This window comes from Aspergillus sydowii (assembly GCF_001890705.1).
Source record: "Aspergillus sydowii CBS 593.65 unplaced genomic scaffold ASPSYscaffold_18, whole genome shotgun sequence".
In the NCBI taxonomy this organism is placed as follows: Eukaryota; Fungi; Ascomycota; class Eurotiomycetes; order Eurotiales; family Aspergillaceae; genus Aspergillus; species Aspergillus sydowii.
Genome location: NW_024467876.1, coordinates 216,353 through 235,725, shown reverse-complemented (window position 1 = coordinate 235,725; position 19,373 = coordinate 216,353). Strand labels below are relative to the sequence as shown.

Genomic DNA, 19,373 nt, shown 5'->3' with positions numbered 1-19,373 from the left:
CACCGATAGACCGAAACTTGCCATTATAGGAAAGTCAGAATCCGGACCCCGAGCCCTAAATAGCAAAAGGCGAACTGTGATACAGCTACTGATGCCTTAGCGAATGCTTCCATCCTTCGTACGTACTTGTGAATTTGCTAAGGTATAGACAACATGGCGTCCGAAGTTACCCTAACATCCCTGAACATCGCACAGCTGCTCGACAAACAGCAGGAGCAATTTCCCGACAAAACGGCGGTGATATCGAAGTGGCAGGGCGTGAGTCTGACATACGAAACTCTGAACAAGTCCGTCCGGGAGATATCAGGAAATCTCCTACGCCAGGGCGTGCGCCCGCAGGACCGCGTTGTTGTACTTGCTGGGAATACGATCGAATACGTGCAGCTGTTCCTGGCAGTTAGTGCCATCGGGGCGATTTTCACGATCATCAATCCGACCTTTACGCAGGATGAGATCCTGCCTGCTATTGAGTTTGTCGGTAAGCTATACAATTTCCTAGTCGGTAGGCAGGTCTGACGATTCCGTACCAGACCCAACTGTGATCTTCATCGCAGACCGTATTGGATATCGCAAGTATGGACCGCTTATTGCGGAGATTGCAGGGAAGCGTCGGGGAGTCTCGCTTTTCGTGCAGCTTGGTACCGGACCGAAACTGTCTGAGGATGTGCGCACCTGGGAGGAATTCCTCCAGCCAGACGGCGGCGCTGTCCAGCAGCACGACCTTGTTTCCTCGTATTGGGGACAGGCGGACCCAAACGATGCGATGTGTATCCAGTTCACGAGTGGCACGACTGGGCCGAGAAAGGCTGCAATGCTGTCACATAGGTAGGTAATATCTGAAGAGGTATATCTATTATGCTAATTGGAGTCCGAAGCAACTTGTTGAATAACGCCCTGCTTGTTGGACATCGACTCCGCTTCTCGGCGGACGACGTTGTCCTCTGCTGCTCGCCTGTATTCCACTGCTTCGGTCTAGTATGTGGGGTCCTTGCAGCGCTTGTATATGGGGGTACAGCCGTCCTCCCCTCGGACGTCTTCGTTGCAGAAGCGAGTCTCCGTGCTCTGTCCGAGGACAAGTGTACGATCGTGCATGCCGTCCCAACGATGTTCCAGGCCATGCTAGACCACCCAGATATTTCTAAACATGCTCCGCACGCGTGTCTTAGAACGGGGATCGTGGCTGGCTCTAGCCTGTCTACGACTCTTCTCTCCCGGCTAGAGGAGGTGTTGAATTTCACCGGTCTTGCGTACGGATATGGCATGACGGAGCTTTCGTGTATTGTTTTCCTAACGGATCCAAATGAGGTTCGTCTTGTCAATGAACATACTTCTGTTGGGAAGGTTATGCCGCGGACGACGGCGAGGGTTGTTGATGAGAATATGAATACCCTTCCACCCGGGACGCCAGGCGAATTAGTTGTGTCTGGATACCCTGCTTTTAAGGGATATTACAAGAACCCCGAGAAAACGGCGGATACTCTTATTACAGATACCGAGAGTCGGACCTGGTTACGGACGGGGGACTTGGTGACTATTGATGCTGCTGGTCGGTGTACCATTACTGGGCGGGTCAAGGATATGATCAAGAGAGGTATGCTTCCCTTGGAAACAGAAACCTGATTAAACATGGCATTGACGAATACCTGGATGCTAGGTGGTGAAAATATCTTCCCAGGTGACATTGAGCCAGTCCTGGAGTCTCATCCCGATATCGTCGCATCTGCAGTTGTCGGAGTTCCAGATCCTTACTGGGGTGAAATTGTCGTTGCTTTCATACAACCGGCGAAGCAAGCCAAGGGAGGAGCTAGTCTGCAAAAGAAGGCAATCAAGCAATGGCTGAGGAATAGACTGGCACCTCATAAAACGCCTGAGCATTTCTTTCTGCTTGGAGATGGAGGAGGTGTTCCCGATGAATTGCCAGTGAATGCCACCGGCAAGGTGCTTAAAAGAGATCTTCGCGAGATTGCTACTGGTCTGGTATGAAGGAACGGTTTATGATAGATACGTTGATTCCTTTACTACTCGGCAGTTCTATAGAAGATTGATAGAAATGTATACAACAGTTGCTCAGCCCGATGTCTCGGCTCCTTCACGTATCGTGCCACGGACCTTGAGTTTGACCAATGCGGCGAGGACCTGATTTGTTAGCTGGCGACGCAAGGGTGGAAAAATTACTGTGTAACTCACTGCCTGAATCGATGCCGAGATAGGGCTTTCGTTTATAGCAACCCCCCAAAGCGCGGTTGCTCCTCCCGATGGAGCGACCTTGACGAAGCTTGCGTACTCGTAGGAATGGCCAGCCAGCTCATCGGCCCTTTCGATGGTCTGGACGGTGTAATCGAGGAATTCGGCATCGAATCCAACTTGTTTGAAAGCACGCTGAATGCTTGTCCCCGAATCAGCACCTAATTCATGAATGTCATCAACATTCCCGCCTGAGATCTTTGACTCCAAAAACTCGATAAGACCAGGGGTATTTCCGATCTGACCATTAGTCCTTTCAATTGCATTCCCGTTGGTATTACCCTTAGTATGTCCATTGGAGTGCCCATTCGTGTGGCCATTAGCAGGGCTGCTTCCAGGTGGGCGAACAGGACCGCCTATGTAGCCATTCGCATCGTTAGCGGCTCCGTTGACATGGCCATTGGTAGAACAATTGGTAGAGCCATTCTGTAAGAGCTCCAACTGTTCGTTACCATTCTGCTCGAGAAGAGTGCGACTGAGAAGATCTATCTCCGCCGCGTTCGCAGAAAGCATATACCGGTCTCGGAACAGCTCTTCGATCATCTCATGCGTAATCTCCAGCCCATTCACATTGGCGTACGATTTAACCATCTTCGTAAAGTCGATCTCCAACTCGCGCGGCAGGTCGATCTGGAAGACATCGTTGACGAACCAGGCTATCCCGCCCTTCCCACTCTGTGCATTGATGCGGATAACCGCTTCGTGCTTCCTGCCTAGATCGACTGGGTCCATGGGCAAGTAAGGCATCCGCCATTTTGGCGAGCGGCCGAGACTCTGCTCAATTGATGCTCGCTTTTTGTATCCCTTGCGAATGGCGTCTTGGTGCGTCCCTGTAAAGGTGCAAAAGACGAATTTGCCTGCGTATGGGGCGCGGAAATGCACGGGGATCTTCGTCAGCTCTTCTACCAGGCTGACAACCGCGTTTATATCTCCGAATTTGATTCCTGGATGCACACCTTGCGTGTAGAGGTTCAAGGCAAGGGTGACCAGGTCCACATTGCCTGTACGCTCGCCGTTCCCAAATAGACATCCCTCGACTCGATCGGCTCCAGCCAGTTGGGATAGCTCGGCCGTTGCCACTGCACATCCCCGGTCATTGTGGTTATGGAGAGAGACGCAGACTTTGTCTCGCTCGGTTATGTGATCGCAGAAGAACTCGACCTGGTCCGCGAACAAGTTCGGCATGGCCACTTCCACTGTCGAGGTGAGATTGAAGATAATCGGGTGTTGGACTGTCGGTTCCCAAGCAGCCTTCACTGCCTCACAGATTGACAGCCCAAAGTATACAGATGTATCCTGGAAGTTCTCCGGCGTGAACTCCAGAGTCCATTCTGTCTTTGCCACTTCTGGATCAGGACTATCCTTGGTCAAGGCTCTGGTCGTTTCTGCACAGCGCACAGCCAGATCAGTCATCTCCTGCTCTGTCATATTGAAGACTACCTCACGGAAACAGTCCGAGGTTGAAACATGCAGGTGGATGATGGCGCTCTTTGCACCGCGGACGGACTCTATGGTGGTCCGAATCAGGTCCTCTCGACAGGGCGCCATCACCTGGATGGTTACATCGTCGGGGATTGCTCCGGTAGTGATGAGGTGCCGCGTGAAGTCATATTCTGTCTGCGACGCCGACGGGTACGAAATCTCAATCTCCTTGTAGCCCAGCTCAAGGAGGGAGTGGAAATAGCGCATTTTGGCTGCGCCGTCCATTGGATGCACCAACGCCTGGTTGCCATCACGGAGGTCGGTTGACAGCCACCTCGGGGGTTTGGTTAAGGTCTTGTTGGGCCATTTGCGGTTGGGGAGGTGTAGCTGGGGAAAGGGGCTGTATTTCTCTGCAGGTTCGTTGAGCCTGCTTGGTTAGTGGTGCTAGCAATTGTTTGCTTGAGATTGAACTTACATTGTTGCGGTGTTGAATGAGAGGTGTCCGGATCCGGATCTGGAATCTGTCAGATAACTTGCCATTGTTTGGACCTTGAAAAGTTCTAGATTTATATTCGACCTGGAGTATCAGGCCTCGAAATTGCCTATTTAGGAAAGATATAATCCGTGCCCAAGTTGCCGCGGACCACCACGAACCCGTAAGCAACCAGAGTAATCGTACTATTCCTTTAACCCCAGCCGAATACGGTGTGCGAATTGCCGGTTTTGGAAGGTCTCGGTATATTGATTCCAATTCTATTTCCGAAACGGTCCACCTGTTTTGCTCGAACGGCTCGGTCGTTATATCGGCATGCACCTGCTAGATGCGCTGAAGCTGACCATGGCCCGACACTGAAAGGTCAACCATTCAATATGCTCGCAATACAGAATGCTGTGCCTGAACTCGGGCATCTGTCTGAGCGGTCTGCCCTGCCTCTGGTAGGTATTTCGTTCGGTATTGGTATTTCAGGGCTAACCCACATTCAAGACTACAGATCATAACAAGTATGCCGACGATATAAAAGACCGACTGCGACACCTGTGGGCCGAGGTCCTCCAAGACGACCCGGAGAGTTTCTTTGACGAAGATGTATTCTTCGATGTTGGAGGGGACTCGGTCCGCAGCCAGATGCTTATCAGCGCTGCCGGGAAACAGGGAATTCATTTGACAATGGAGCAGATCTTCATGAACGCGTCACTGGAAGAAATGGCAAGCGTGGCTCAGGTAGTGGAAGTGAAGGAAGACGATATCGGTTACGGCCTCCAGCCCTTTGCCCTGATACGTGAACTTGGCCCCCTGGAGCAGACCCTCAACGACGTCGCAGCAAAGTGCAACGTGCAACTAGAGGAAATCGAGAACATGTACCCCTGCAGTCCTATGCAGGAAGCCCTCGTTGCCGAGTTCGACGGTAGCATAAATCCATATGTCCGGCAGTTTGTATTCCGAATTGCCGACGACGTGGCAGTGCACAGCTTACAGAAAGCGTGGGAGTATACGATACGGGAAAACCCGGTCCTTCGAACCCGTATCTGCAGCATTCCTGATACAAGAGGGTATGTGCAGGTGGTACTTGATGAGGTACCTGCATGGAGTGCGGTTGAGCTGAATCTTTCCACGTTTCTGGGAGAGGATGCAAACATGCCCATGGTCCCTGGAGATCGCTTCTTCCGGTATACTGTCGTGAATGATGGAGGAAAGCGGTATTTCGTCTGGACTGCCCACCACGCATTGTGTGATGGTGCCTCCATCCCTGAAGTACTTGAGGAAGTCGCAATTCGATTCCAGTCGAGAGGTACATCCTTCGCACCCCGTGTCGCTTTTGAAAAGTTCATCGACTCAGTTGTTGCACCGCAACAGGGGCAGATACAAAAACAAGAGGAATTCTGGAAACAGTCCCTGGGAGACCTCAACCCGACTCCATTCCCTTCTTTACCCCAGAAGCCTGACTTCCAGGTGAACCCATCAGCAGTGACGGAGAATTTGCTACACATTCCCCAAGATCAAGCACATCTAGGCATGACCAAAGCCCTTCTCCTGCGAGCGGCGTGGGGAATCCTCCTTTCCCACTATACCGGCACACAGGATATCGTCTTCGGGGCAATCAACAGTGGACGAACAGCTCCAGTGTCAGGAGTGGGCAGGATGACAGGTCCTACAATCAACCTTGTGCCCATCGCCCTCAGCGTGGACCCGCAGCAGTCCGTGGTCGAGTTTCTGTCTGCTGTCCGGTCACTTTCCGGCGAGATGATCCCCTTTGAGCATATCGGTGTTTCGAAGATCCGCCAGGCTCTCGCCGGTAGAGCGTGGACGGGCGTCGATTTCCAGACATTGCTGGTCGTACATCCTATGGAATTCGCTGATGCAATTGCACCGTCCATGCAGGCGCTGGGCCTTGAGTATGTGGACGAGCTGGGCAAGAAAGAACACCATCCATACCCTCTTATAATCACCTGTACCCCAGCTTCGGACACAACTGTCAGAATGACGATCCAACATGACGAACATGTGGTGTCAGCTATCCAGGCTCAGAATCTAAGCCACCAATTCCAGGCCGTGCTCACGCAGTTGACAGAGAGCACGAGAGATTCGACGATTGGATCCATATCTCCGTTAAGCAATCATGATCTCACCCAGATCCACGAGTGGAACAAATTCACGCCGCCGCCAGAAGAGACGTGCATCCATTACCTGTTTGACCGACAGCTCCAAGTGCAGCCCGAGGCCATTGCCGTGTCATCCCTCGAGCGAGACCTCACTTATAGCGAGGTAGACAAGTACTCTAACATGATAGCTGTCCAACTATTAGATATCGGTGTGCAGCCGGGTATGTTCGTCGGTGTATGCTTCGAGAAGTCCCTCTGGACTGTAGTGGCTATTCTCGCCGTTTTCAAGGCAGGAGGCGTCTACGTCCCTATAGAACCGACGCATCCGCGAGACCGCATCGCTGAAGTTATAAAGTCTGCAGAGATCAATATCAGTCTTGCTTCAGTTAACGGCTCGGCAGCTCTGGAAGGTCTCTGTGACAGCATAATTACCGTTGATGGTGACTTCCCAGAGTCCGCTCAAACTGTGGCAGTGCCCCCGGGCTTGTCGCAGCCATCTAGTCTGGCGTATCTGCTATTCACTTCAGGAAGTACTGGCAAGCCAAAGGGTATACTCATGTCGCACCAGGCTATCTGCGCGTCAATCCTTCACCATGGAAAGTCATTCGGGGCTGGTCCGCACTGGCGCACACTGCAGTTCGGTGCACATACATTCGACCTCTCAATTGGGGAATTCTTCACTACGTTAGCATTCGGCGGCTGTATCTGTGTACCCTCAGAGGAAGACCGTCTCAATAACCTCCCGGCAGCGATCTCCTCACTGAATGCGAATACCCTACTCGTAGTCCCAACCGTCGCGAATTTATTATATCCCCAGGACGTCCCCACGTTGAAGACAATTGTCCTGGCCGGAGAGCCCATCACCAAGGAGACGATAGTGCGATGGGCAGACCATGTCGAGCTGTCTGCTGCGTACGGCCCATCAGAGACCGCCGTCTACTGTTCTGGTAACCTGCGAGTGTCCGCAGACGCCGATCCGACTCATATTGGATTCGCAATTGGGGCAACGATGTGGATTGCGAATCCAGAAAACTATCACCAGCTGTGCGCTGTTGGTTGTGTCGGTGAGATACTCATCTCAGGGCCTTTGCTAGGGAGTGGATATATTGGGGATAAGCAACAGACGGATGCTGCCTGGGTCCCGGCGCCGGAATGGCTTAAACAACTCAGCTCGAGTCCATATCAGACGCTGTATCGGTCTGGAGATCTGGCGAGATATAACGAAGATGGGACCTTCCGGATTGTCGGCCGTCGCGATACGCAGGTCAAGCTGCGTGGGTATCGTATCGAGCTCGGGGAGATTGAGAACCAGATCATGGCATCGGGTCTGGTGGCGAGTACGTTGGCTGCTCTTCCAACTCAGGGACCATGTCGTCGTCAGATTGTGGCTATTCTGAGTTTCAATCGATCGGGTCTTCAGGGAAATAGTGCTTCTTCTGGGTCTCAGGATCGATTCACGATCGCCAGGGACAGACATTCGCCCGATACTGTTGGCAGAATGGAGAAGATAAAACAGCGTCTCGAGCTTTTTCTCCCGGAGTATATGGTTCCCACTGTCTGGGCTTTGCTTGACGAATTGCCCCTTTTGATATCGGGGAAGATTGATCGCAAGGCCATCAAGGGCTGGGTCAATGATATGGACGACGCTACTTTTACGGAAATAGTGGAAGACCAGACCGATGGAGATTACCGAAAGAGCGAGATCATTGAAGGATCTTTGGCGGACACACTGAGGAACCTCTGGTGCAAAGCTCTCCAGAAGCCAACGGAGCATGTCAATATGCGCACCTCGTTCTTCGCCATCGGGGGCGACTCCATTGCTGCCATTGAAGTTGTCTCACAGGCAAAGAAGCTAGGGCTGCCTGTCACTGTTCGAGGTATAATCAACGCCAAAACACTGGGGAATCTGGTGTCTCTCGTCGAGCAGCAGCTTAGCAAGGATGTTGGTGTTGTATCGCCTGCACAACTCGATCAGAGCCATCCGTCTGCTGCGGATATATTAGCACCGTACAATACCCTCCTGCAGGCTCGTCTACGCGGTCACCCCTCTGTGACAGTTCAAGATGCGTACTACTTTGCCCCGATGCAGCGCGAGATCCAGCGACAGCGCCAGGTGAATCCCGCCGTCTTCCTCCTGTCGTGGCAGATGGAGATTGCCTCACAGGACCGCGACACGCCCTTATCATTGGAAAGGCTCTCTCAAGCATGGAGAAAGGTAGTCCAGAGGCTCCCAATATTGAGAAGCATCTTCCTGATCGACCCATCCGGCCAGCTACCGCCTATCCAGGTCGTCCTGGACAATTCCGAACCAGAAATAGCAACGGTCTCAATATCTTCAGAGGTGGCCCTAAAGACAGAGCCCACTTTCGAGTCTCTGGGAATATCCCCAGTGGACCAGTGCTTCCTGCCACACCGCACCCTGCTTTCCCAGCGCGGAGACCGGTTCTTTATTCACATCGAGCTGGACCACCTAATGATTGACGGCTGGTCGCTAAGGGTTATCAAGGAAGCCTTGCTAGAGTCCTATGAGACAGACGATGCAGAATACATCCCCGACACAGCACCGTCATACAAGAACTTCGTGATAGCTCAAACCCATCCAGACCGAACACATCAAGACCTCACATACTGGACTGAAATCCTGCGTGACCAGCCTCCTGCACTACTCTCTTTCCCTGTATCTCGGCCGGTACCGTACTTCAGCAAACAAAAGACAATCTTATACCTGCCTGAGATCCCTGCCGCTGCGTTGACGTCTTTTAGTGTCGCCCATGGCATTACGCCGGCTAGTATCTTTGACGCGGCGTGGGCGCAGACGCTGAGTCTTTACACTAAGCAATCAGATGTCGGGTTCGAATATGTCGTGTCTGGTCGTGATGAGGATGTTCCGGGCGTGTTCAGTATGGTTGGTCCCTTGATCAATGTCCTGGCGTACCATCTGCAAGGGGTCGAGGCCGGCGAAAGCACGACCGAAGAGGATTTGGCAAAGTTGGCAAAAGGAATGCAGGACCAGAGGGCGCAGGATAGTATTCATTCGGCTGTTAATATCAGGGAGGTCATAGATGATGTACAGGGTGGGAAGAAGCTGTTTAACACTGCGGTCAACTTCCAGCGGCGTCCTACGGCTGTTGAGTCGAAGATGTTATGGGTTGATGATGATATCAGGAAGTCGAATGACCCCTGGCATGTGAGTCCTCTTTTACTCCTTGTAATGCTTTGAAGATTTTACTGACAAGTGCAGTTTGATATCCTTGTCCGTGTGATGCATATCACCGATGACAACACCTTCCGGTCGTCTTTTGAGTTTGATGCTCTGCATTTAGAACAGGAACGTATCCAGGAAGTTGCAAACAACTTTTGGCAAAGAGTGGAAAAGACATTCTCGGGGGAAAAGCTTGAATAATCTTTTATTACTGCTGGGAATGGATTGGTTTTGTAGGTAGAAGATACAATGATAGAACGGGGATATCAATTTATCGCCACTTCCTCAATGTATCTTCTCCCAATATAAACCGTGCTTGTTAGAAAAATTCTTATAGACAAAAAGCACCATTCTAGATGCAAAGAGGCTCATTGCATAGGAATCACGAACATAATACCCACCCCGGGCACAGAAAAACCGCTATGCGCCTTCAACTACGAAGTACTTCCCATTTAGTATGCGCTACTGGATTTGAGAAGCGAATGAGTGTATAATTTCATTACAACGATGTACTATTCTAGAGACGATAGGAGGAAGACCTGGTACCAATACAAGGCCCAACTTTTCAGTAAACCACTAAGCAGCACCAACAGCACCAGAAACACCAAACAGACGCTCGCGCTTCATGAGCACACTCAGCACAGCGACCAGGCCACCAGCAGCAATGACGAGGATATAAGCCTTGCTGATGCCAGACACAATAGCCTCAAGGACCTGGGTGCGGGTCTCGTCATTCAGCGTACCCAACAGGTCAGAGGCGCCCTGGATAGCAGCCTCAATCTGGGAACGGGGAACACCAGGGAGGATTTTCGGGATCTCAGTCAGACAGGTATTGAGGAAGACGGCGTTGGCGATGGCCATGACTATCGTGATTCCGGCGAACTGGGCGAGAGTGATGAATCCCACGGCGGCTGGGACCAGATCCGGCTTCACGACAGCTTGCGCAACAGCGAACGAGGCTTGGATCCACAGGCCAACACCGAGACCGAGGATGACGGTGTATCCGTAGATGCGGCTTGTTGAGGTGTACAGGTCGACTGTGTACATTAGGGCTCCGCCTGCCAGAGCGAGCAGCCCGCCGGCTGTGTACCAGGGCATGTAGTAGCCAAACTTGGAAAGGAGGGCGCCGTTGGTCAGGATGGTGACGACCATGAGAACGATAAACGGGAGGAGTCGTACTCCTGCATCAAGAGCAGCATCGCCACGGGTGAACTGGAAGTAGATGGGGATCATGTAAATCGGGACGAACGCAGAGGCACCGGCGGCGGCAGTCGAGGCGAACAGGATGAGGACTGTGCGAGAACCAAAGAATTCGACAGGAATTATACGGCGAGTCAGGGTGGTAAAGACCAGGAAGACCTGCTGGAATCCGAGGATAATGAACAGCACTCCAGAAGCCACAAAGAGACCGATAACCTGGCCAGAGTTCCAGGGGTAAGTGACGCCGCCCCATGAGATGGCCAGGACGAAGGTCGTTAGGGCTCCCATCTGCAAGATGGACCCAACAATGTCGACTTCCTTGGAGCGGTCCTTCCATGAAACGCCCGGCCGAGGGTCCTTGCTGGGGAGGAGGAAGAGATATGCAGGGGCACAGACGGCGCCAATAAGCAGGTTGATGTAGAACGACCAGCGCCAGCCAACAGAAGACACGCTGAATCCTCCTCCAACAACAGGCCCAAGCACAATGCCAATACCCCATGTCAGACCGGTTCCACCAATATACAACGGACGCTCAGGAAGGGTCGTCGTCATGGCAATGAGAGTCATGACGCCCACATACAGTCCTGCACCTGCCACTCCGCACAAGGCGCGGCCGACAATCATCACGTTCATGCTCGGTGCTGCACCGCAGATGGCAGAGCCGACCTCGAAGACCACGATGTTCAGGATGTACGTCCATTTTGCATTGAACTGGCCGTACAGCTTCCCCCAAATCAGGTTTGTAGCGGTGGCGCCGAGCAGGAAGGCCACGCTGAGCCAGGTCAACTTGTCAAGCTCGCCCAGGTCCTCGATAATGACGGGTTGGATATCGGCAACAACGGTGTTATCCAGGGCGTAGAAGAAAATCGACGACCAGATGGAGAAGATAGCCAACCACCATTTCCAGCCGTTGATGTCGCGCGGAGGCGCCTCGGGCTCCTCGGTCGAGGGGGCGTCTGACTCTTGCTTCTCATTTTCAGGGGTAGTGTACGCGGTGGACGAGCAGGAGCTCTCGACAGCCCCGTTGGGCGCTTTTTCGTCGGGGGTAACGGACATGGCGAGGTGGATTATTCTCGCGATATGGAGCAAGAATGAATCCTAAATGTTCGACTGTCAAGGTCAGAACTATATTTTTATAACGCGCACTCTTATGATCGACGTGGCGGCCTCCCCAGCATTTGTCAGTATTTGTCAGGGGAACAAAGAGAAACAAGATTGATTTCTAATGAGGCATGCATTCTCCTTGTTTGCAGGATGTATTCCACAGCATCGCTGCTCGCATAGTTTGGTGAGTTCGGGATATCGATTTCCCTTTTGGGACGAGGGCTTCGGAAATTTCTTTCCCCTTTCGCCTTGACCCCGTCCGACAGGGCTGGGCTGTTCTGGCCTGCCCTCCGACTGGTCCCTCAATTCAAGCTTGTTTTCTGCCTGCTGCGATTGGTTCGATCTGTTGATGGGGTGAGCATAATGGTCCTGCTGAGCGGCGATAGCTTCAAACAAGTCTACAATCTTTTCCAGATGCGGATTGTTTCACGGGATTTACATACTTAATGCGGATTTTGCTTATTGTAATTTGCCGGTTCGAAACTTCTATGCAGGGTCTATCCAGCTAAGCTAAGGAGCTCTCTTCGTTGCAAAGACCATCGTCAAGGGCGACTCAATCCGCACCTTCTGGCCCCCTAATGCAGCCTCCAGCTCGTCCCAGAGACCCTGAATGTCCGACTCTGGGATAACAGGCACCCATGTGGCCAGATATCCCTTGAGCCACTGGATTCCTTGTTCATCCGCCCAGTCCTCGTCGCCCTCGATCCAGACCTGCTCCTCCCAAGCCGCCGACCGACTCTCAGCAAGCCGCTCGTCTATCCGATAGCTATCAAAGCTCCCCTGCGCATTGATATGAACCCTCTCCACATCCACCCACTGACTCGGAAGAAACTCCAATGACTCGAGCGCGGCATTGATAATGGGGATTGCATGGTCTAGCAACGGCCCGTCCGCGCGCTTCGAATACTCCCCTCAGATGGCCTTCCACGCACACTGAGCCCGCTCATTCCCGACTATACGCGGGACCGTATAATGCGTAAGGACCAGCGTCCCGCCGGCTTTGAGCTCTCGACCCATCTCGCGGATCGCTACCGCCGTGTCCATCCACTGGATACACTCGCAGGCTGTAATCACGTCGACGCTTCCCGAGGGCACGGAGCTCTTCTCCCCGCCTTCCTGTAGGAATTGGAATGTTGTCCCCGCGGCCGCCGCGGTGGACTGTTCGACTAGCAGTCTGCGCGCGAGACTGACATACCCGTCGTTAGGGTCTGAGACGATCACGCTGGGAAAGCGTGCGGCGAGACTGGATGAGACGACGCCGCATCCGGCGCCGATATCGTGTGCCACGGACCAGGATGATGAAGGCTTCGCGGCGTGGTAGGTGTAGATCCGTTCGAAGAAGGACGCTGGGTAGACGGGGCGGTAGTCGAGGTATTCGGACCAGTTGACGCCTTGTTTGAAGGAGAAGCCGAGCTCTTGGGCTGGCTCAGTTTCGGTTTGTGACATGGTGGGATAGGTTGGGATGGTTAGTCTTCGGTGTAAGTGTACCCTGTTACCGGGTAAGAGTGAAGGTGCGCTCTGCCCTATATCTGAAGAGGCCCCGAGGCGCACTCCGAAGTCGGGATATTATTGCCTATTTAGCCTCGTTCAATGTCATATAGTTTCGTTAAGATACGGTTTCTCGGGGTCGAATATAGTAAGAATCCCTCCGCTGGCCGGACTGGGTTGGACCTGGACGGGACTCAAAAGGTGCCATGGACAGCCCGTGAATGCAGCAGGAGGTTACAGAATTCAAACTAAATCTGACACAGTAAACATATCATCAAACATGGCTACTGCAGCTGTTGCAACTCAAAATCCTAACCACCCCGCAGACGAGTGGAAGAACGACAAAGTGTCCAAAGCAAGCCGCGATGTTGCCTGGTATCAAACAGCCCTATCTCGAGTCCCCGAAATCGCCAGAGAGATATTCCGCGATTACTCTGGCATCCCCGATGATCAGATCACGGAGCATATCCACCGAGTAAGGGACCAGGCCTGGGATATGTGAGTCTCTCTCTATCTCCCACTTACCATTGGGACAGCCTGTCTGATCTATTCAGTTTGCCGTTCCCCTGCATCGGCCTCTTCCGGTTCCTCGATTTCCCGGCGTACCTGCAGCCAGTCTATCCAGAGGTTCTGACACGGATTAAATCCGGCGAGACATTCCTGGATCTGGGTTGCTGCTTTGGACAGGATATCCGCAAGCTTGTCCACGACGGTGCACCAGGGGAGAATCTCATCGGAGTCGACACCGAGTCGCGATTCCTAGATCTTGGCTACCAGCTCTTCAAAGACAGAAACAGACTGCAGGCTCACTTCTACACCGGAGATGTATTCGCCGAGGACTTTCTACAGGAGTGGCGCGGCAAAGTCGATATCATCTTCTTGGGTTCGTTCTTACATCTGTTCAGCTTTGAACAGCAAAAAGCTATAGTTCTGCAGTTAGGCCGACTACTACGGGGGAAAAACTCGCTTGTCTTTGGTCGCCATCTGGCGACGACTGGCAAGGGCGGAACTCTAAAGGAGAATGCGTGCGGGTGGTCGCTGTACCATCACAGCGAGGGGAGAATCCGACAGCTGTGGGAGACGGATCCCCACGGGAAATGGGAAGTTTCTTCGGAGTTGATCCCGTATGCGTCGGAGTCGTGGGATAACTGGGTGAAGTGGAACGGGGGAGATGAGATTAAGCAGCAGAGGTTTGTTGCACGGAGGGTATAGAGTATTCTCCGTTTATACTTCTTTGCGGATGGATACCAGATATGGAAATCGATATCCCGATTTTGACAGTTGTATATAACCGCAGTGTGTATACAATTGCTGGTTACTGCCGCAAAATATTTCTAGTAGAGTCTCGTCATGGCTGAATTCGCGAAATACTCGGAGATCAGTCCGCAGTGGACACAGGTCCTTCCCCTGCCCATATATAATCTTCGTATAGCTTATAGTGGATAGTTCGTTGCATCAAACCCCCAACTTACCAACCTCGACCGCGTCGGTATAGTCGAGCGCAAGCGCATCTTTATTGATATCGAAGCAAACAACCCACCAAGGCAAATACCGAATGACATCGATGTCACCGATCAATCGGTCAAGGTCGCCAACTTCATGGTCCCGGCTCGGGATGGGTATGGAATTGCAGTGCGAAGCTATATCGCTAGAACGGGCCGGACAGAGACCCGTGGACGCCCTCTCCTGATCTATCTCCATGCAGGTGGATTCCTGTTTGGGGATCTGGATAGTGGCGACCTGAACTGCCGCGTTCTCGCGGTCAAGCTGAACATTGCTGTTCTGAATGTGGGATACCGGCTTGCCCCAGAGTGGCCGTTTCCACATGGCGTCAATGACAGCTACGATGTCACAGAATGGGTACGTTTCACTTTATAAGACATAACCCGGAACAAAGTGATCTAATCGAGCGAAACAGGCCGCCGTCAACGCAGAGGCCCATCTTGATGCGTCTCCTGCAACGGCCGGCTTCCTCGTCGGCGGGATTTCATCAGGAGCTAACTTCGCCGGAGTAATTGCATACACTGCACGCGATGCAGGCCTCTCACCACCCATTACAGGCCTTTTCATCTCCATCCCCGTCTGTCTCATGCCACAGGCGTACCCCGTCGTGCCGCCAGAATGGACCGAGAAGCATCTGCTTAGTTTAGAGCAAAATGCCGAAAATCCATTACTAACGCGTAAATCATTGACCGACATCCAGGAGATATACGGCTGTGACCCAGGGGACCCCCGGATTTCATTCCTGCTGAACAAGGATCACTCGGGGCTGCCGAGCCGTGCTTATTTCCAGATCTGCGGGCGGGATCCTTTGCGCGACGAGGCGTTTCTGTGGCAAAGATTGTTGCAGAAGGATTCCGGGACGCGGAGCAAGATCCACTTGTATTCAGGCCAGCCGCATGGGTTCTGGCGATTTCTGCACATGGAGGTTAGCCAGCGCTGGTTGGACGATGTGGTGGAAGGGATTGGGTTTCTGTGTGCAGCCGAGGAGCCCAGACAGCAGACGGAACTGGTCGTCAGAGTTTAGCCTGGCCTAGCTTAGAAATGCATACTTTTCTCTGCGATATAGTCAGATTAAATGATTCTGTCGTGCTCTAGAATGCAACTGTCGGGCACCGCCCCATTCCTGATGACGCGGAGTCATGGATATCGGGACGGCCCGATAGAAGCAGCCATTGAAGGCTTCTTCACGGACCAGATGGCGTTCTTGAAGGATCAGGATCTGCCTCGTAGGGAATTTATGAGCAGCAGACGGGCGAACCGTGCTTGAATAAGCCGCGATGATGTGCTTGTGTGGTGTGATCTAGGCTTGATCCGTGGCGCATCCTTGCGAGGTCTCTGCAGCGATGACCACTTAGACCTCAATACGAGGTCTGCAATGCAAGAAATTCTTCATGCGGAAGAAGGCCTTGCATATCGTACTATTGTAGCTGGCCTGACAGGCTGGCAGCAACAACCCCTGAAGAACTCGTAAGCACTATACCGGATACGCTTGACATGGGCTTGACGTGGGGGCCGTTGGGGAGTGCAGCAGGATGCTGGTTGTTGAAGATTACAAGGGAGGATGGCACGTTAGTGTCCGGGTACCACTCTATTCAGGGCTTACTTGTAGGCGAGACGCAGTTCTAGCCATTTTAGCTGAGGACGTTCCTTAGTCCACGCAGGGGCCAGTGCAGGGATGCTCCACATGGCGCCAATCTGGACATGCTGACAGGGCGCATTATACGCGAGCGATCCCTGTCTGAGTAGCAGTGAAAACGGCATTTGCTGGTGAATCACATCATCACTAAGCCAGCTGCTGACTCGTACTGCCAACCCAACTGCTGCTGGTGTTGCGGCTGCTGTTCCCCTTGTTCGCTCGTACGGCTGAAGCCTCGGCGGGTCGCCTCTCGATGAACAAAACTCCTTCCTGCTGAGCAGCGTCTTCTGCCCTATATTAAGGATTGAGAATGTGCCGGCGAGGCTCCGCTGGGAAAATTTGACTCTCTCTTCCCATTTTTGGTTCTGCTGCTGCCCGTTCCAACTGCTTAAAATGACGCCCCAGCAGCGCCGCAGGTCTCGCAACGAGAACATCCCCCACAATTTCATCCAGAATTGGCAATGCCCCGGCGCTGAGGGTGCCAGGCCTGTGGTCCGCCGGCCAATCACCGCCTGTGAATCGTGTCGCGCTGCAAAGGTCAAGTGTACGGGCCCCCAGAATGCCTGTGATAGATGTACGACCCGGGGTGTCCCCTGCAGATATACTGCGCCCTCCACCACCTCCTCATCCAGCTCGCGCCCAACAACGGCCTCCATGAGTCCTTCCAATAATGTCGACAGCTCCGGCTCGTCGTCGATTAGTCACTCACCTTCCACGGTTAATACGCCGTTGTCTGGGCCACTCAAGTCGACAGTCCCGATGACGATGGAGTGGGAGATGGATACAGGCGACCCACTGCGTTTGAGCGATGAATCGCACCAGCAGGACCTGAATGGCGTCGACTGGCCGAAAGATATGTCCAGCTACCTATTCGACTGGTCATCTCTGGACCTGGGCCAAAATGTGCGTCACCCATCCCCCTTTACGTTAACTAGCATGCGACTAACGCGAGAGTAGACTATGGAACCCCTAAATACCTTGGGTGGCGGTGAACTGGATGTCTTTCCAGCGGCCACCCAGTCACCCCTATTAGCACACCAAGATCGTAACACCGGGCTGGCTACGACAACAACCCCTGCTCCCTCCGCGCCCCAGGGCAGCTGCCAGTGTCGCACGAATCTCATGCTCCAGGTGCCCGAGGTCCACGAGGCAATGCAGGCCAAACCGCACCCCCAGCTCGACCGGATATTCAAAGTCACAGGAAATGTCCTCGGTGCATGCCGGGATCTCATCATCTGCACTAGCTGCCAGGTTAGCTACGCTGATCTCGTCTGTGTGGTTGCAGTCCTGCAGCAGACGGGGACCTGCTTCGAGAAGATCGCCAATGGGGACATGACGACTAGCACGATCAAGGTGTGTGTCGGGCAATATGAGGTCCCGATCGCAAATGAAATCAAGCTGCGGCATATGCTTGTGATGGACCTGGTGGCACAGGCGAACTGCTTATTGTCTCTCTTGCGGAATCGGGGCCAAAGCCTGGTGCAGTCGCAGGGCCCGGCGCAGGACCGGCTCACGCAGATCAATATAGATTACATGCAGGAGGTGGTGAAGAGCTTTGAACAAACGTTGCGATCAATAGCGGACTCGCTTGATAAACCGGCGTCAGATAGCTAGGTAGATATGTTCACGATCTTACGAGACGCTCATTCCGTATTAAATACATGCATAGACACATATGGTAACAGCGATAAGCCACGACTATAAGAACAAACTCTCCACAGAATCAAATGTGGAGCTCTTAAGCCTGTATCGGAGATCACATTAATAAGTCAAAGTATAGTTTGCAGCAAGCTATGTGAATACCAGAAGATTTGGGAATACACTCTAATCCCACGTCCTTCACACTCTGTGCTTGTCATGATGCCGACTGCCTCGCTGATTGTGCCCTCCACGTCCGGTAGAAAGACACACCGATAGCCAGGATAAACAGGATCATTATACACCACGCAACGGAATACGTCAGGTCAGCTGCAGACTTTCTTGCTGGCGTGTTTTTGTGATAGTGGACTTGCGGCCGGCTGGGAGGGTGATATCGACTGCGATGTCTGCACAGAGTCAGGGAGAGGTGAGAATACACAGACGAGGGGCTTACGGCATGGTTTCTATATGACGATGTTGTCAGTGTGCAAAGAAACTGCTGTTTATCTCGTAGCCAAATTACAGCTTTTCCACGAAGGTAGTCAGATCTCGAGTAGATTCCTTGATGCAGTCTTGCGGGCCACAAACAGAGCGCATATGAATTCTGGCGATGCTAGAGATTTTATAGCAAACGCAAGCCCACTGCACTAAATGCTAGAGGGACGTAACTCACTGTCAGATGGAACTGGCTTAAATATAATACCGCCTAGCGTACTCTAGAATCGCTTAAGCTGTTCACTGCCTTATTAGGGGATGCCCGTCAATAGGCGTCTACCTTGGAACGTTCGACTCCATACACCCTCGAGCACATTTGAATAAAAATAGCCATGATAAGAGCTTTTTTACTTTGTGCAAAACGTAATGGGCAAACTAGGAGCGCACTGCTCTCCCTTACGCGTCCCGCCACGCGGGAGATCCATGGTAGGTGAGGCATTTTATTCGACAACGATATCAAGTCAACTGCTTGTTGTTTGGAGATGTCGGCCACATAGTTCAGTAGAAAGCAACCTTTCTGCTGGATCTCCTCTCTCTGAATCTGGTCCGAAGAGCACAAGTAGAGAAGTTTGCGTTCCATGGTATAATTAGCAAGCCCGTTCTGGTAAACATTATGGTGCAAGTAGGACCGAAATCTGGCTGCCTATCTCGAGGGGCTACCGTTGCTGATCAGCTGACGCCCGGTCCCACCTGACGCCCGATTTTTACTCCCACCACAACACCAAAAATGAAGCTTTTCAACCACAACAAAAGTATTTTATATAGAAATAAGTAGTGTATTAAATATTAAAGTATTAAATAAAGCTATTTACAATTTTTTTTAATCTAGAAATCGCTGTG

At 52.5% G+C, this 19,373-nt stretch overlaps 9 protein-coding genes across 9 annotated transcripts; 5 read left to right on the top strand and 4 right to left on the bottom strand.

Moving 5' to 3' along the window:
- The first annotated feature begins 83 nt into the window (after positions 1-83).
- On the top strand, positions 84-2,136 carry ASPSYDRAFT_1165260 (class I adenylate-forming enzyme family protein). The gene is made up of 4 exons (XM_040840161.1): positions 84-478; positions 531-825; positions 876-1,591; positions 1,655-2,136. Exons 1-4 carry the CDS (start codon positions 154-156, stop codon positions 1,981-1,983), a joined length of 1,665 nt encoding a protein of 554 aa, XP_040696634.1. The 5' UTR covers positions 84-153; the 3' UTR covers positions 1,984-2,136.
- On the bottom strand, positions 2,026-4,178 carry ASPSYDRAFT_561027 (uncharacterized protein). The gene is made up of 3 exons (XM_040849149.1): positions 4,142-4,178; positions 2,188-4,093; positions 2,026-2,136 (listed from the first exon to the last, which is right to left on the bottom strand). Coding segments are annotated over exons 1-3 (1,977 nt in total). The 5' UTR covers positions 4,144-4,178; the 3' UTR covers positions 2,026-2,067.
- Positions 4,179-4,536: 358 nt separating this feature from the next.
- Positions 4,537-9,670, top strand: ASPSYDRAFT_95192 (uncharacterized protein; the record flags this gene model as incomplete). Its single annotated transcript, XM_040853085.1, has 3 exons — positions 4,537-4,602; positions 4,652-9,454; positions 9,509-9,670. The coding sequence occupies 3 exons, from the start codon at positions 4,537-4,539 to the stop codon at positions 9,668-9,670; spliced, it is 5,031 nt and encodes a 1,676-aa protein (XP_040696632.1).
- A 337-nt stretch (positions 9,671-10,007) lies between these two features.
- On the bottom strand, positions 10,008-11,852 carry ASPSYDRAFT_213401 (putative MFS drug efflux transporter). Its single transcript, XM_040844070.1, has one exon. The coding sequence runs from the start codon at positions 11,723-11,725 to the stop codon at positions 10,046-10,048; it is 1,680 nt and encodes a 559-aa protein (XP_040696631.1). The 5' UTR covers positions 11,726-11,852; the 3' UTR covers positions 10,008-10,045.
- A 499-nt stretch (positions 11,853-12,351) lies between these two features.
- On the bottom strand, positions 12,352-13,321 carry ASPSYDRAFT_51505 (class I SAM-dependent methyltransferase). Its single transcript, XM_040848300.1, has one exon. It carries the CDS (start codon positions 13,217-13,219, stop codon positions 12,686-12,688), a length of 534 nt encoding a protein of 177 aa, XP_040696630.1. The 5' UTR covers positions 13,220-13,321; the 3' UTR covers positions 12,352-12,685.
- Positions 13,322-13,541: 220 nt separating this feature from the next.
- ASPSYDRAFT_62497 (class I SAM-dependent methyltransferase) lies at positions 13,542-14,473 on the top strand (the record flags this gene model as incomplete). Its single annotated transcript, XM_040850134.1, has 2 exons — positions 13,542-13,759; positions 13,816-14,473. 2 exons carry the CDS (start codon positions 13,542-13,544, stop codon positions 14,471-14,473), a joined length of 876 nt encoding a protein of 291 aa, XP_040696629.1.
- A 336-nt stretch (positions 14,474-14,809) lies between these two features.
- On the top strand, positions 14,810-15,824 carry ASPSYDRAFT_188645 (alpha/beta hydrolase). Its single transcript, XM_040843609.1, has 2 exons — positions 14,810-15,125; positions 15,172-15,824. Exons 1-2 carry the CDS (start codon positions 14,861-14,863, stop codon positions 15,786-15,788), a joined length of 882 nt encoding a protein of 293 aa, XP_040696628.1. The 5' UTR covers positions 14,810-14,860; the 3' UTR covers positions 15,789-15,824.
- A 969-nt stretch (positions 15,825-16,793) lies between these two features.
- ASPSYDRAFT_62496 (Zn(II)2Cys6 transcription factor domain-containing protein) lies at positions 16,794-18,014 on the top strand (the record flags this gene model as incomplete). The annotated part of the gene is made up of 2 exons (XM_040850133.1): positions 16,794-17,303; positions 17,358-18,014. 2 exons carry the CDS (start codon positions 16,794-16,796, stop codon positions 18,012-18,014), a joined length of 1,167 nt encoding a protein of 388 aa, XP_040696627.1.
- A 188-nt stretch (positions 18,015-18,202) lies between these two features.
- On the bottom strand, positions 18,203-18,798 carry ASPSYDRAFT_51500 (uncharacterized protein). Its single transcript, XM_040848299.1, has 2 exons — positions 18,493-18,798; positions 18,203-18,445 (listed from the first exon to the last, which is right to left on the bottom strand). Exons 1-2 carry the CDS (start codon positions 18,495-18,497, stop codon positions 18,256-18,258), a joined length of 195 nt encoding a protein of 64 aa, XP_040696626.1. The 5' UTR covers positions 18,498-18,798; the 3' UTR covers positions 18,203-18,255.
- Between the last annotated feature and the right edge of the window lie 575 nt (positions 18,799-19,373).

Excerpts from the sequence above, each read along its gene's own strand:
- ASPSYDRAFT_1165260 (XM_040840161.1), top strand. The coding sequence starts at position 154 with ATGGCGTCCGAAGTTACCCTAACATCCCTGAACATCGCACAGCTGCTC. Across the intron at positions 826-875 it reads GCTGCAATGCTGTCACATAG|CAACTTGTTGAATAACGCCC; the intron begins GTAGGTAATATC and ends TGGAGTCCGAAG. Across the intron at positions 1,592-1,654 it reads CAAGGATATGATCAAGAGAG|GTGGTGAAAATATCTTCCCA; the intron begins GTATGCTTCCCT and ends CCTGGATGCTAG.
- ASPSYDRAFT_561027 (XM_040849149.1), bottom strand. Across the intron at positions 2,137-2,187 it reads TCTCGGCATCGATTCAGGCA|GTCCTCGCCGCATTGGTCAA; the intron begins GTGAGTTACACA and ends CTAACAAATCAG.
- ASPSYDRAFT_213401 (XM_040844070.1), bottom strand. The coding sequence starts at position 11,725 with ATGTCCGTTACCCCCGACGAAAAAGCGCCCAACGGGGCTGTCGAGAGC.
- ASPSYDRAFT_51505 (XM_040848300.1), bottom strand. The coding sequence starts at position 13,219 with ATGTCACAAACCGAAACTGAGCCAGCCCAAGAGCTCGGCTTCTCCTTC.
- ASPSYDRAFT_188645 (XM_040843609.1), top strand. The coding sequence starts at position 14,861 with ATGGTCCCGGCTCGGGATGGGTATGGAATTGCAGTGCGAAGCTATATC. Across the intron at positions 15,126-15,171 it reads CGATGTCACAGAATGGGTAC|CGAAACAGGCCGCCGTCAAC; the intron begins GTTTCACTTTAT and ends GATCTAATCGAG.